The sequence below is a fragment of the Antedon bifida genome, chromosome 1 (assembly GCF_963402885.1).
Source record: "Antedon bifida chromosome 1, ecAntBifi1.1, whole genome shotgun sequence".
Classification (NCBI taxonomy): domain Eukaryota; kingdom Metazoa; phylum Echinodermata; class Crinoidea; order Comatulida; family Antedonidae; genus Antedon; species Antedon bifida.
In genome coordinates, this window is record NC_136226.1 from 25,029,231 (window position 1) to 25,043,459 (window position 14,229).

Here is a 14,229-nt window from a genome sequence, read left to right on the forward strand (position 1 = left end):
TGTTTTATAATTAAATCTTTGTCCTGTGTTTATGTGTGTTAATATACAAATAATTAATGTTTATGAATTGGATGGTGAGAATATTTTATGAGTTGAAAAAAAGACTGCTCTAATTTGTCAAAGCCAAGTTAAGAATTGAGCTGTCAATTTTTCAACCAGTGAAATATTCTCTCCATTCAACGAATACAAAACATTGACTATTTGTTTAAACCACCTACTTTATTCAATTTATCCATCGTAAATCATTGACAAATGCTAGGCTGGAAATGCAGGCATAAAAGGCAGTGCTCCAACTTTAGACACTGAGTAGAACAGTTATAGATGGTGCGAACAACACAATGATTTCTCAACGTAGTCAACGTTGCATGGCATAAAATTCTCAAAATGTTTACAGAAAGCTAAACGTGCATTATATATCAATTTTTCGTTAGTTAGGGCTAATTTCAAATGACATGTGATACGTAATTAACCAATCAAATTGCAAGAATACAATCAGATGTGAAAAATAAATTATAAGATAAGTCATGTCATATATAGTCATGAATTATCAGATCACATTTAGTTGAAAACTGTAAATTTAAATTTATTAATTTTTTTTATTATGTTGTACTATTTTTTTTTTCTAATTTTAGGTTTTTAGTCTGAGTCAAGATGTGACAAACCTGAGTCAGGATTTAAAATCCATTTTAAGACTTCTTCATGTTATCTCACCGTTACCTGCGTCGCCAAATAGTCCTGACGCGATTGGAACAAATCATCTGCAAACTCCTCCTAAAGTGTTGACTGTTAAAATTGAACAAAGTGGAAACCAAAGATATGAGGATATTATCCATGTGCAAAGACAGGATGGACTCTTAGAGACCAGTATTGGTAGTGGCATCTTAGCAAGTCAGGACAATAAAGAGCCAATACCAGAGAAACAATGCAGTAAAAACCCCACCAATGTTACTACACTACTTCCGCATCCGTCTGAAAGAGTGGAATTAGGGAGAGCAATGACATCTACAAAGTCTAGAGAAGATGATTCAGGGCAGTATGATTCAGAAAATGGCACAGAACTTTAGAAGTCTTCAGTGGCAGAATGAATTTGATAAGATTTCAGAAGTCTTAAGTTACGAGTAGTCGACAAGACTTCAGTAGTCTTTGATTGCATTAGTTACAATTCAATCGATATAACGTTCTGCTTACATCCATGTACAATTTCTTTGTTCTTTCAAAAATTGGCTGAAAGTTTTTTTTAATGATATTGCAGCATTTAAGTTACTTCTCATTGGTAAGAAAGCTGAAATATCATCAGCATTGGCACAATGAAGAGGCATATGTTTACTCTTTAAAACCATGTAAACACATGATTAGCGTGTGTACATGCACATATATAACACCTTGTGACCTTATGTGGCACGCATGGAAATATCAGGGTTAGGATTATACCCCAGAATGGGCTTATAATCACATATGCACATATCTGAAGGTAGCATACAACCCGTATTCAAAATTTGATTTCTAATGACAATTGAAGTAGTATAATAATAAAATTGCATTTGCAACAAATTCTCTTTTATTATGCAATTATAAATTAAAGAACAAACACATTGAGAAGATTAAAGTAACTGATGACGATTTTATGTATGATTATTATTATTTGCCATCAAGATTTTATTTTATTAAAATTTGCAATATACTTTTAACAATAATTATACAGTAGGATGAATTGAACAAATTGAAAACCTGTGTAATGCTGATAATTTGCCATTTGTTTTTTCTATCCATGCTATATTATTTATTTAGGGTATTTTTGTATGTGTAATTCATTATTATAAATTATAAATGTTAAAATAAAAAGCAGACATCCTTGGTCTAATATTGCAAGATTTGCATCACTGTAAAAAAATATGTATATTTTTCAATATTTACTAATACTGTATAACAAATCATTTGAAAAACTTTCATATATTTTTATGTTTAAATGCTTGCGATTTGCCATCATTGTAAATTGTATTTGTAATATTTGAAAAAAAAAGCAATTTTATATATTGATTATGAGATAGACATTACATTACTAGCACACTTTGTTTGTATATAGTTTATACATATATAATTGTATTTTCTGGTTAAATTTTTTAAAACGCCCATCAAATAAATGTGTGTGTATCAATGCAGGGACATTCGTGAGATAAAGAGAGGCAGTTCTATTATTTTCGAGGGGTGTTTTTTAACATTTCAAAGGTTTGTATTTCAATTAAAAAACCACCTCTTTAAAAATTGAACAGTTACAATTATTAAAGACATCATATCTAAATGATTACAATTTTTTTTCAAATAAAAAATATTTAACTAAAATTCTGAATAATCGATTTAGTATAAATTGTATTCAATCAAGTGAATATTGTATTAAAAACAAGTATTATTTTTAAGATAATTTTAACTTGCTTTTTTACAATTTTCTTTTACTGTACAAAATAGATGATATATCATATATTACTGCTTTTAATAATGCAAACAAAAATTGTTTTTATGTCATTTTTGTATGTAAGTTTTGCAATATTTATACTTATTAACTGGCACTAAAAGGCAAAGACTAAGTGGTCATACATATTTTATAGTCAAGGATTTAAATACTTATCAGACCTCTTTATTATGAGGTCATGTTGTTGTTCATCGGACTATAAAACAATGGTGTTTTTATCATGCTTTAATTGAAACTAAATGCTCATTCTGCAACGTTTGTAGATCACGACCTAAATTAGCGGCGACCCATGATGCATTATTCTCAAAATACACACAGACGCAGGTTTGGGGATGGGATACCTCTCATACAAAAATTCACATATTAACCCTGGGCTGGTCACAAAATTTGTGTTCCTTGACATCTCAGGCAAAAATCATGAATAATACATGAGATCTACTTCCTAAATAGCCGACCTACTTCTTAATATACTTAACCTAAACATTTAAATAATCTCTCTCAACTATAAGAAAACACATTGAAGATTTTCCGGGATTCAAACCCAGCACTTCAGCTTCACAACCTGAAGTCCAGACAATTCCGACATACAAGCTGATAATATGCGTATAAGTGTTACAGTAATTATGATATGTGTAACATAAGAAAATTTGATTTTTTAGATTCTCTTTGAACATTTTGAAATATAACAAAAATAATAGAATTACTAGAAATAACATTGATAAAATAATGGGAATTATTCTCACATGTTTATTATTGACTGAATAAAACAATTGGTGCTTATGTACATTTAATAATTTATCATTATTTTAAAATATTGATTTTTAAATGTTTTATTATTCTAGAAACAATTTTAATCAAATTATTTTTGTCTCGTGGTCCTCATCATCATTTTTGTAAATAATATTAAAGAGCGCAATTTTGTAAATATGTAAATGTATAACCCACATCCTAAAGATATATTGTCCCACTGAAAAATAATTTTGTAAAAATGTTTTTGTTGAATAGGCAATTTTAATGTTACATAATAGTTATTCACTTTCACCAAAAATTGTTTTGGTCAACCAAAAGTAAATGTGATTTTGGTTAAATTTGATTTTGTCCTTCTTAGGGAAATCATTTTTTTTAAAGAAAGTTAGTTAACTTTATTAAAACTACAAAGCTGTTTATTTTATACATCTTTATTTGTTCATGTTTAGAGGGACAATACATCTTTAAATATTTGATTCAATTGCTTTATATATATATTTTAAATTAATGTTTTATATTCATGTAGTACATTTAAATGTAGTAGATACTATACAAAAAGAACAAAACTAAAAAGAATTGCAAAGGTTCTTCCATAAATTATTAACTTTTATTAATTGATATTGCTAAAATAAATGTTTTTAATGTTTATAATAATATAAACGTGCGTATTTGATTTGCACAATAACTATTAAAATCAATTATTTACATTAAATAGCATTACCTAATTTTGTAAACATTAATATAAGATATTTTGAAAGGAGTTAAAATAAATATTGATTTTACAAAATCCTTATTAAGTAGAAATTAAAATGATTTATGCATATTTGATTATCATATCATACTTTGAAAAAAAAATTGCATTTTCCTTTTCCTCCCCTTCCCTTCTTTCCCTTCCCCTCCCCTTCCCTCCCTTTCCCTTCCCCTCCCCTTCCCTTATCTTCCCCTTCCCTCCCTTTCCCTTCCCCTCCCCTTCCCTTTCCCTTCCCTTTCCCTTCCCTCCTCTTTCCCTTCCCCTCCTCTTACTTTTTCCTCCCTGTTTCCCTCTCCTTTACCTATAATCTGAATTCGGAAGAAAAGTAATGCATTGTATTTTCATGGACCTATAAATTATTAGGTAGGTATTATTCTTTGTGATCCATGTTTCCATGATATTCATAATTTAGCCCCAATTCAACCTCCAATGTTAATAATTATTTTGATCTTCCTATTCCATCCCAAATGTTTTGAAAGGCTTAGCACAATTTGTTTGTTATTGTGGGTTGTTCTATACAGATTGCCATCATGATATTAGTAGAAACAGTATATAAAGCTAGTTAAAAACAATTAAAATAATTCTTACAAGGTATTGATTGTAAAATTTAAATTTATTTTTTACATTTTTTTTCTCAAAGAGTATCTAAATATGTTTGATGATTACGCGTAGTACTGTATATAGTTTTGATTTTGGCCAAATGCCATTGTATGTGCCTACCTTATAGTATTTTACAGTTATGTAAAACTTGTTATACATATTTTGTCTTTGATTTTTTGTAAAACTAATGTATATAAAATATACATATGACAGTATAAAAGTGTTATTTCAAATATTTCAGTGCAAAGTACTGTGTGAAATAAGCATGTACAGTGTATAAGGTACTTTTTTGTAATAATTATGTATTTCTCATATTTCTCTTTCAATGCTGTTTTAATTGTTGACTGAGCACTATATTGGGAAAGAATTAAATATCAAATACATGTTTTGAGTGTTTCATTGTGTTCATTATCATCGCCATTAGTACCAAAATATCGCAATAACACCAAGTTATTATTTCCCGAAAGTTTGAAGGATGTCCGATGAATGCAGATTAAGTAAACTTGGCTATATATAACTTTTAATATTTTAAAGACGAATACACGCCCTCTATTGGTGGTGCGCTTGGGACTAGTCCATTATCTGCAGGAGGTACACACCTTCACTTTCTTAGGAATACAATAACGTATAGATGGTATTTTCGTGCGTCTCGCCGTCTTTCACGAAATCTCTTGTCTGCAGGTATGTAAAGAGCGAGATATTTCCGTTTGATGAATTTGATCGAAGACAGCAAACCCATATAAAAAGAAACAATAAAACAAAATATTAAAATATATACATACAAATATAATCGACCATCTTCCAAATTAAACAATGAGGTGTGAGACTTTACGATTTCTATCTTAAATATACATTTAATTTCTGCACCAAGGTTTTTTGACTGTTTTGCTTTGTATTATTTATCCTCTCGTTCCACGCCATGAAGTTAATAATTATAAGAATTGGTGGATATTAAATATTTCATACTAATGGTTTAAGAAGTTGAACTATAGGGCCTACGGTACTGATGAACTTTAATTTTAAAATATGCAATTATTAATTAGGAAATATAGTAAAGTAAATTTAATTGTAAGATCGGTGAAGAATAGATATCTATTAATAGGCGAATTATATGATATTATTTTATGTGTCACGTTTATGTTTATTCGATTGTGCGCCCTCTATAACAACAACTTCCACCACCAGATCCTTTGTAATTAGTTATCCGCTTGGTATACCAAGCGGATAACTCCTTGTAATTGTATGAGATCAATATTTTTTGGTTTTCCGCAACGAAGTTGCAGGAAAACCTCTTGTGATTGTACGAAATCAACATCTTTTTTAGTTATCCGCTTAGTAGCGGATAACTCCTTGTAACTGTCCTGTTTCATCATCTTTTTTTAGTTATCCGCTTAGTAGCGGATAACTCCTTGTTATTGTAGTGGATCATTATTTTTTTTCTGTATTATTCTTATTTCTTTCCCGTTTTTTTGTGGCTCACGTATCTCTAAAATGTGTAAACATAATATTTCATAACTTTGACAACATGTGGGCATTTACGTGAAGTTGTGCACCTCCTATTTTGAATGACGTCAGAGTTGCGCAACGTGACTTACGCGCGATTTTATGATTTTTAGTGATTGATCATAGCTTAAAAACCAAGCATAATTTTTTTTTTTACCCTTTATGAAAATTTAAGTCATATCAAGGGCAAACTTTTAGTTAACTAAAAATGGCGTGTTTTACAAGAAGTTACGCGCGCACGCGCATTTAAAATTTTAAAATGCGCAAAATTACTTTCTAATCAACTTTTTACGCCATTCATGACATTTTGCGCATGTCAAAATTTCCCGCGCGCGCGAATAATTTTACGCGTGCAGTGCGCACGCAGCATGAAAATCATGTTTTTTTCTATTAAATTGTGATTTTCCAGCCTTTCCTAGTCATTTTTAAAAAGATTGACATCATTTCAAATTAAAATGACGTCATACGTACACGTTGATTTAGACCATTTGCATGCGTTTTAGTTGCAAAAGTTACAAAATATTGTCAAAATTATGCCTATTTTGAATCTATTATAGCTCCTCAGGATCAACCGTTACCCCCGAGTTTTTTAACTTAATATGTAAGCAGATATGTTGTAGATATGAATTCATGCAGAATTTTTTCCTTACGGATGTTGTGACGTCATCGTATGGCCACACAAATGTAAAAAATAGGATTTTTGTCTCTTTCGTTATTGCTCATCACATTCAATGGAGCGCATCACGCTTATCCGTCTTCCATTTTCTCCGAGATTTTAATATTATCTAGGTCAATCAACTATCTTTCGCATGAGTTAAAAATATTTTAATTTTTATAATGTCATCATGCCTAAAAATTTAAATTACGTGGGTCATTAATTTTATCTTTACAGTAAATTTTAATCTGTTATAGCTCGTAAGAATAAAATGTGATAATCACGATTAAAACGTTTTCTGGAAGCTATTGGATTGTAGATACGAATTCATGTGAACATTTTGCCAATCAGATGTAGTGACGTCTTCATATGGCCAGTTGAATAAAAAAAGTCGTATTTTCATATTTTGCATCATAGTTCATCACATTTAAAAGAGCGCGCATTTAAATTTTACGTATCCAAATTTCTTCTACACGCTAATATGTTGTTGCTGAGATAATATCCTTCCGAAATTGTTATTTTAGTGTTTCATTTTGATACCGTCGCCATGTTAAAAAATGGAATAAATGGCGGGTCCCGTAATTTCACCTATTCTACACTGTATGTAATATGTATACAGATTATACTGTTTATACTGTATATACTATATGACACAAAATTGACAGAATTCAGCACTAACAACATATCATATTCTTCAGATCAGGTCATAATGCCATAATCTTTTTCTTTGTGCAAAATTCTAACGTGGCGTTTGTCGTGCGGATAACTAACTCGTCAAAGTGACGAGTTACATGTCTAGTTTTTTTTTTCTGTATTCTTCTTTCTTTCTGTCATTTTTGTGTCACGCGTAACTCAAAAACGTGTAAACATAACATTTTATAACTTTGTCAACATGTGGGCGTTCACGTGAAGTTGTGCACCCGCTATTGTGAATGACGTCAGAGTTGCGCAACGTGACTTACGCGCGTTTTTATGAATTTCGCGTATTTAACATAGATCGAAAACCATATAACATTTTAATTTGAAACTTAGAAAAAGTTTAAGTTATATCTTGCGCTAACTGACTGTGAGGAAAAAATGGCATGTTTTACACGAAGTTACGCGCGCACGCGCGTTTAAAATTTCAAAATGCGAAAAATCAATTTCTAATCAACTTTCTACGCGTTTTATGTCATTTTGAGCATGTCAAAAATTCCCACACGCGCGCATATTTTTATGCGCGCTGTGCGCACGTAGCGTTAAAAACAATTTTTTCCGCATGATTTATGTTTTTCCAGCCTTTTCAAGTAATTTTACCAACTTTTAAACAATTTCGACTTAAAATTAACGTCATACCAGCACGTCGAATTGGATAATTTACGTACGTTTTTGATGAAAAAGTTCAAAAATTCCTTAAAATTTGTCAAAATTATACCTTTTTTAAAACAGTCGTAGTTTCTAAACTAAACGGTAAAAGTTATTTTTATTACGTATTCTGGAAGATGATGAGTTGTAGATATCGTATCATGCATCAATATTGCTAACAGGACATTGTGACGTCATCGTATGGCCATGCGAATATAAAATATAGGATTTTTGTATCTTTTGTCATAGAGCATCACATTTAATAGAGCGCATCTTCGCTTATCCGTTTTTCATTTTAACCCAGATTTTGATATTTTTTAGGTCAATCAACTACCTTTCGCATGGGTTAAAAATATTTTAATTTTTTTGACGTCATCATGTCTAAAAATGTAAATAACGTGGGTCACTTATTTTCATCTTTACAGTAACTTTCAATCTGTTATAGCTCGTCAGAATAAAAAGCGGTAATCATGATTAAAACGTTTTCTGGAAGCTATTGTATTGTAAATACGAATTCATATCAAAATTTTTCCAATCCGACGTTGTGACGTCATCATATGGCCAGTTGAACAAAAAAAATTGTATTTTCATCTTTTGCGTCATAGTTCATCACATTTAAAAGAGCGCGCATCTATATTTTACGTATTCAAATTTCTTCTACATGTTAATATGTTGTTGCTGAGATAATATCCTTCCGAAATTGGTATTTTAGTGTTTCATTTTGATACCGTCGCCATGTTAAAAAATGGAATAAATGGCGGGTCCCGTAATTTCACCTATTCTACACTGTATGTAATATGTATACAGATTATACTGTTTATACTGTATAATACTATATGACACAAAATTGACAGAATTCAGCACTAACAACATATCATATTCTTCAGATCAGGTCATAATGCCATAATCTTTTTCTGGGTGCAAAATTCTAACGTATGACGTGCACGTGGCGTTTGTCGTGCGGATAACTAACTCGTCAAAGTGACGAGTTTCATGTCTAGTCTTGATCTTCTTTCTTTCTGTATGATTTTTGTGGAACGCTTTTCTCTAAAACTTGCAAACATAACATTTTGTAACTTTCTCAACATATCGTCATGCACATGAAGATGTACTGCGAAGCTTTTCATGACGTTTACAATTGCGCAACGTGACTTACGCGTGATTTAACGATTTCCTTCTATTTAACATAGGTCGAAAACTAAATAACATTTTATATTGAAACTTTCCAAAAGTTTAATTTATATCATGCGCTAACTTTCTGTGGAAAAAAAATTGCGTGTTTTACACAAAGTTACGCGCGCACGCGCATTTAAAATTTCAAAATGCGCAAAATTAATTTATAATCAATTTTCTACGCGTTTCATGTCGTTTTAAGCATGTCAAAAATTCCCACGCGTGCGCACATTTTTACGTGTGCGGTGCGCACGTAGCATTGAAAACGTATTTTTTTCGCGTGATTTATGTTTTTCCAGCCTTTTCTAGTAATTTTACCAAATTTTAAACAATTTCGACTTAAAGATACGTCATACGAGCACGTCGAATTGGACAATTTGCGCGCGTTTTTTATGAAAAGGTTAAAAAATTCGTTTAAAATATGCATTTTTTTAAACAATCGTAATTTCTAAACTAGACGGTCAACTTTTTGTGGATGGCATATTCTGGAAGTAGATGAGTTGTAGATATCGTATCAGGTATTAATATGGCTAACCGGACATTGTGACGTCATCGTATGGCCACGCAAATATAAAATTTAGGATTTTTGTATCTTTCGTCATAGCTCACCAGATTGAATAGAGCGCATCTCCACTTATCCGTTTTCCATTTTCACCCAAATTTTGATATTGTCTAGGTCAATCAACTGTCTTTCGCATGAATTATAAATATTTTATTTTTTTTGACGTCATCATTCCTAAAAATTTAAATTACGTGTGGCATTAATTTCATCTTTACAGTAAATTTTAATCTGTTATAGCTCGTAAGAATAAAATTTGATAATCACGATTAAAACGTTTTCTGGAAGCTATTGGATTTTAGATACGAAATCATGTGAAAATTTTGCCAATCGGATGTTGTGACGTCATCATATGGCCAGTTAAATGAAAAAAGTCGTATTTTCATCTTTTGCGTCATAATTCATTGCATTTAAAAGAGCGCGCATCAATATTTCACGTATTCAAATTTCTTTTGCACGTTAATATGTTGTTGCTGAGATAATATCCTTCCGAAATTGCTATCTTTGTATTTCATTTTGATGCCGTCGCCATGTTAAAAATTGCAATAAATAGCGGGTCCCGTAATTTCACCTATTCTACACTGTATGTGATATGGATACAGATTATACTGTGTATACTATATATGAATCAAACTAATAGAATTCAGCAATAAAAACATATCATATTCTTCAGTTCAGGTCATAATGCCAACGTGGACACTTCCTTTTGTCCTCAACCTATCCCCTTAATGTTCGGTACGGTAAGGTACGTCGTTACACGTTCATGTTGCACCACTTGCGCGGCGGAAAACCAAACTCGTCAAAGTGACGAGTTACATGTCTAGTTGGTTATCCGCAACTTAGAAGTTGCGGATAACCCTTGTGATTGTAAAAATCATTTTCATCTTTATTCTTCTTTCTTTCCCGGATTTTTGTGAGCAGCATATCCCCTATTTCTTGTAAATATATCTTTTGTATAACTTTGTCATTATATGGACATTTACCTGAAGTTGTGCACCTCCATATTTTGAATGACGTCAGAGTTGCGCAAAGTGACTTACGCGCGATTTTATGAATTTCAATGATTGATCATAGGATAAAAAATAAAAGTCATTTTGTATTGACACTTGGTGAAAATTTAGGTCATATCAAGGGCAAACTTTCTATGGATTAAAAATGGCATGTTTTACAAGAAGTTACGCGCGCACGCGCATTTAAAGTTTCAAAATGCGCAAAATTAATTTCTAATCAACTTTCTGCGCTGATCATGACATTTTGAGCATGTCAAAAATTCCCACGCGCGCGAAAAATTTTACGCGTAAGGTGCGCACGGAGCATGAAAAACATGTTTTTTTCTCTTGAATTGTGATTTTCCAGCCTTTCCTAGTCATTTAAAAAAAGATTGACATCATTTCAAATTAAAATGATGTCATACGAACACGTTGATTGACACATTTGCGCGCGTTTTAGTTGAAAAAGTTACAAAATATTGTCAAATATATGCCTATTTTGAATTTATTATAGCTCTTCAGGATCGAAGGTGACCCCCAATTTTTTTAACTTATTATGCAAGAAGATAAATTGTAGATATGAATTCATGCAGAATTTTTACCTCTCGGATGTTATGACGTCATCGTATGGCCACACGAATGTAAAATATAGGATTTTTTACTGTTTCGTTATTGCTCATCACATTAAATAGAGCGCATCTCGCTTATACGTATTCCATTTCACCCGATATTTTAATACTGTCTAGGTCAATTAACTATATTTCGCATGAGTTAAAAATATTTTAATTTTTATGACGTCATCATGTCTAAAAATGTAAATAACGTGGGTCACCTATTTTCATCTTTACAGTAAATTTCAATCTGCTATAGCTCGTCAAAATAAAAAGTGATAATCATAATTAAAAGGTTTTCTGGAAGCTATTGGATTGTAGATACGAATTCATGTGAACATTTTTCAAATCAGATGTTGTGACGTCATCATATAGCCAGTTGAATAAAAAAAGTCGTATTTTCATCTCTTGCGTAAAAGTTCATTGCGTTTAAGCGAGAGCGCATCTCACTTTCACGTGCCCAAAATTCTTCAAATTTGTATTAATGTAATTATTTAGATAATTATCTTCTAAAATAGTTATCTTTATAAGTCAATTTGATGACGTCATCGTGTTAATAATTGGCTTTAAAAGATGGGTCTCGTAATTTCGTCTATGCTACCACTGTATATAACATATACAGTGTATTCTGTAAATACTGTAATATGCTGTATGCTACAAAATAGGTACAATTCAGCACTGTAAACATATTTAATTCATGTCATAGGATGGCATAATAATTTTCGGCGTTCATATATTTTAAACGTATGTGCATGTTGCGTTTGCGCGGATAACCCGAACTCGTCAAAGTGACGAGTTCAAATCTAGTTTTCTGTATTATTCTTCTTTCCTTCCTTCCTTTTTGTGAGTCGTGTTCCTCTAAAATGTGTAAACATAACATTTCATAACTTTGACAACATATGGGCATTTACGTGAAGTTGTGCACCTCCTATTTTTGAATGACGTCATAGTTGCGCAACGTGACTTATGCGCAATTTTATGAATTTCAATGATTGATCATAGATTAAAAACCAAAAGTCATTTAGTATTGACACTTTGACAAAATTTAAGTCATATCAGGGGCAAACTTTCTACGGATTAAAAATGGCATGTTTGACAAGAAGTTACGCGCGCACGCGCATTTAAAATTTCAAAATGCGCAAAATTAATTTCTAATCAACTTTTTACGCGTTTCTTGTCATTTTGAGCATGTCAAAAATTCCCACGGGCGCGCAATTTTTTATGCGCGCGGTGCGCACATAGCGTTAAAAACATATTTTTTTCTCTTGAATTATATTTTTCAAGCCTTTCCCAGTGATTTTGAAAACAATTTAGACCTTTTCCAGTTTAAATAACGCCATACGAACACGTTGAATTAGACAATTCGTGCGCGTTTTTTATGAAAAAGCTTAAAAAATCGTCAAAATTATGTCTTTTTTTAAACAGTCATAGTTTCTAAAGTAAACCGTTAACCGTTTATTTTTATTACAAAATCTAGAATTTGATGAGTTGTAGATATCGGATCATGCATCAATAAGGCTAAAAAAACATTGTGACGTCATCGTATGGCCACACGAATGTAAAATATAGGATTTTTGTCTCTTTCGTTATTGCTCATCACATTCAATGGAGCGCATCGCGCTTATCTGTATTCCTTTTTCTCCTACATTTATATATTGTGTAGGTCAATCAACTTTCTTTAGCATGAGATAAAAATATTTTAATTTTTATGACGTCATCATGCCTAAAAATTTTAATTACGTGGGTCATTAATTTCATCTTTACAGTAAATTTTAATCTGTAATAGCTCGTAAGAATAAAATGTGATAATCACGATTAAAACGTTTTCTGGAAGCTATTGGATTGTAGATACGAATTCATGTAAACATTTTGCCAATCGGATGTTGTGACGTCATCATATGGCCAGTTGAATAAAAAAAGTCGTATTTTCATATTTTGCGTAATAGTTCATCACATTTAAAAGGGTGCGCATCTATATTTTACGTATTCAAATTTCTTCTACACGTTAATATGTTGTTCCTGAGATAATTTCCTTCTGAAATTGCTATCTAAGTGTTTCATTTTGATACCGTCGCCATGTTAAAAATTGGAATAAATGGCGGGTCCCGTAATTTCACCTATTCTACACTGTATGTAATATGTATACAGCTTATACTGTTTGCATGTATATACTATATGACACAAAATTCAGCACTAACAGCATGTCATATTCTTCAGTTCTTGTCATAATGCCATAATCTTTATCTGTGTGCAATATTCCAACGTATGACGTGCACGTGGCGTTTGTCGTGGTGCGGATAACTAACTCGTCAAAGTGACGAGTTTCATGTCTAGTTTGTATTGAGACGTAATCAAACATGGCGATTTAATTTATAAAAACAGTTAAAAAAGGCAGGTATTTTGTCTTTTTATCTCAATATAATGTAGTTGTTTTATACGTAAAGTAAAATAAAAATCTTAAATAAAAGATTTTAATATATCTTTCTAATAACTAGGCCTAGCCTAGGCCAACTCTTGCTTCGGAAAAGGCGTAGGCGTAGCCCAGCCTTTTCCACCTTTAGCTGCTATCTATATGCTAGCCCTGTAATACTAAATAGCATATAGGCCTAGGCCGACAGTAGGCCTAGCTAGCCTAGCAAAACTGGTGAGGGCCAGGCATAGGTCTAAGCTCAATCCTTTTACTTAGCTACTATCTCATATCATAAACGCGGTCAGTTACCCAGGCTGGTTATTCTACACATGATTTGTTTTGTCTTGCTTCTTTCGTTTTATTTTTGTAATGATTTTTATTTTTATTGAACAAGAGTTCGGCTAGGCCTAGGCCAGGTTT

General features: G+C 31.7%; 1 protein-coding gene across 1 annotated transcript in view; it reads left to right on the forward strand.

The window, feature by feature from the left end:
- Window positions 1-1,465, forward strand: part of LOC144847001 (voltage-gated delayed rectifier potassium channel KCNH8-like) — a 60,753-nt gene extending 59,288 nt beyond the window's left edge. The window contains exon 17 of the mRNA XM_078703591.1: window positions 633-1,465. Coding sequence (XP_078559717.1) covers window positions 633-1,064 — 432 coding nt within the window. The 3' untranslated portion in view covers window positions 1,065-1,465. The remainder of the gene's footprint in view (window positions 1-632) is intronic.
- The last annotated feature ends 12,764 nt before the right edge of the window (window positions 1,466-14,229 follow it).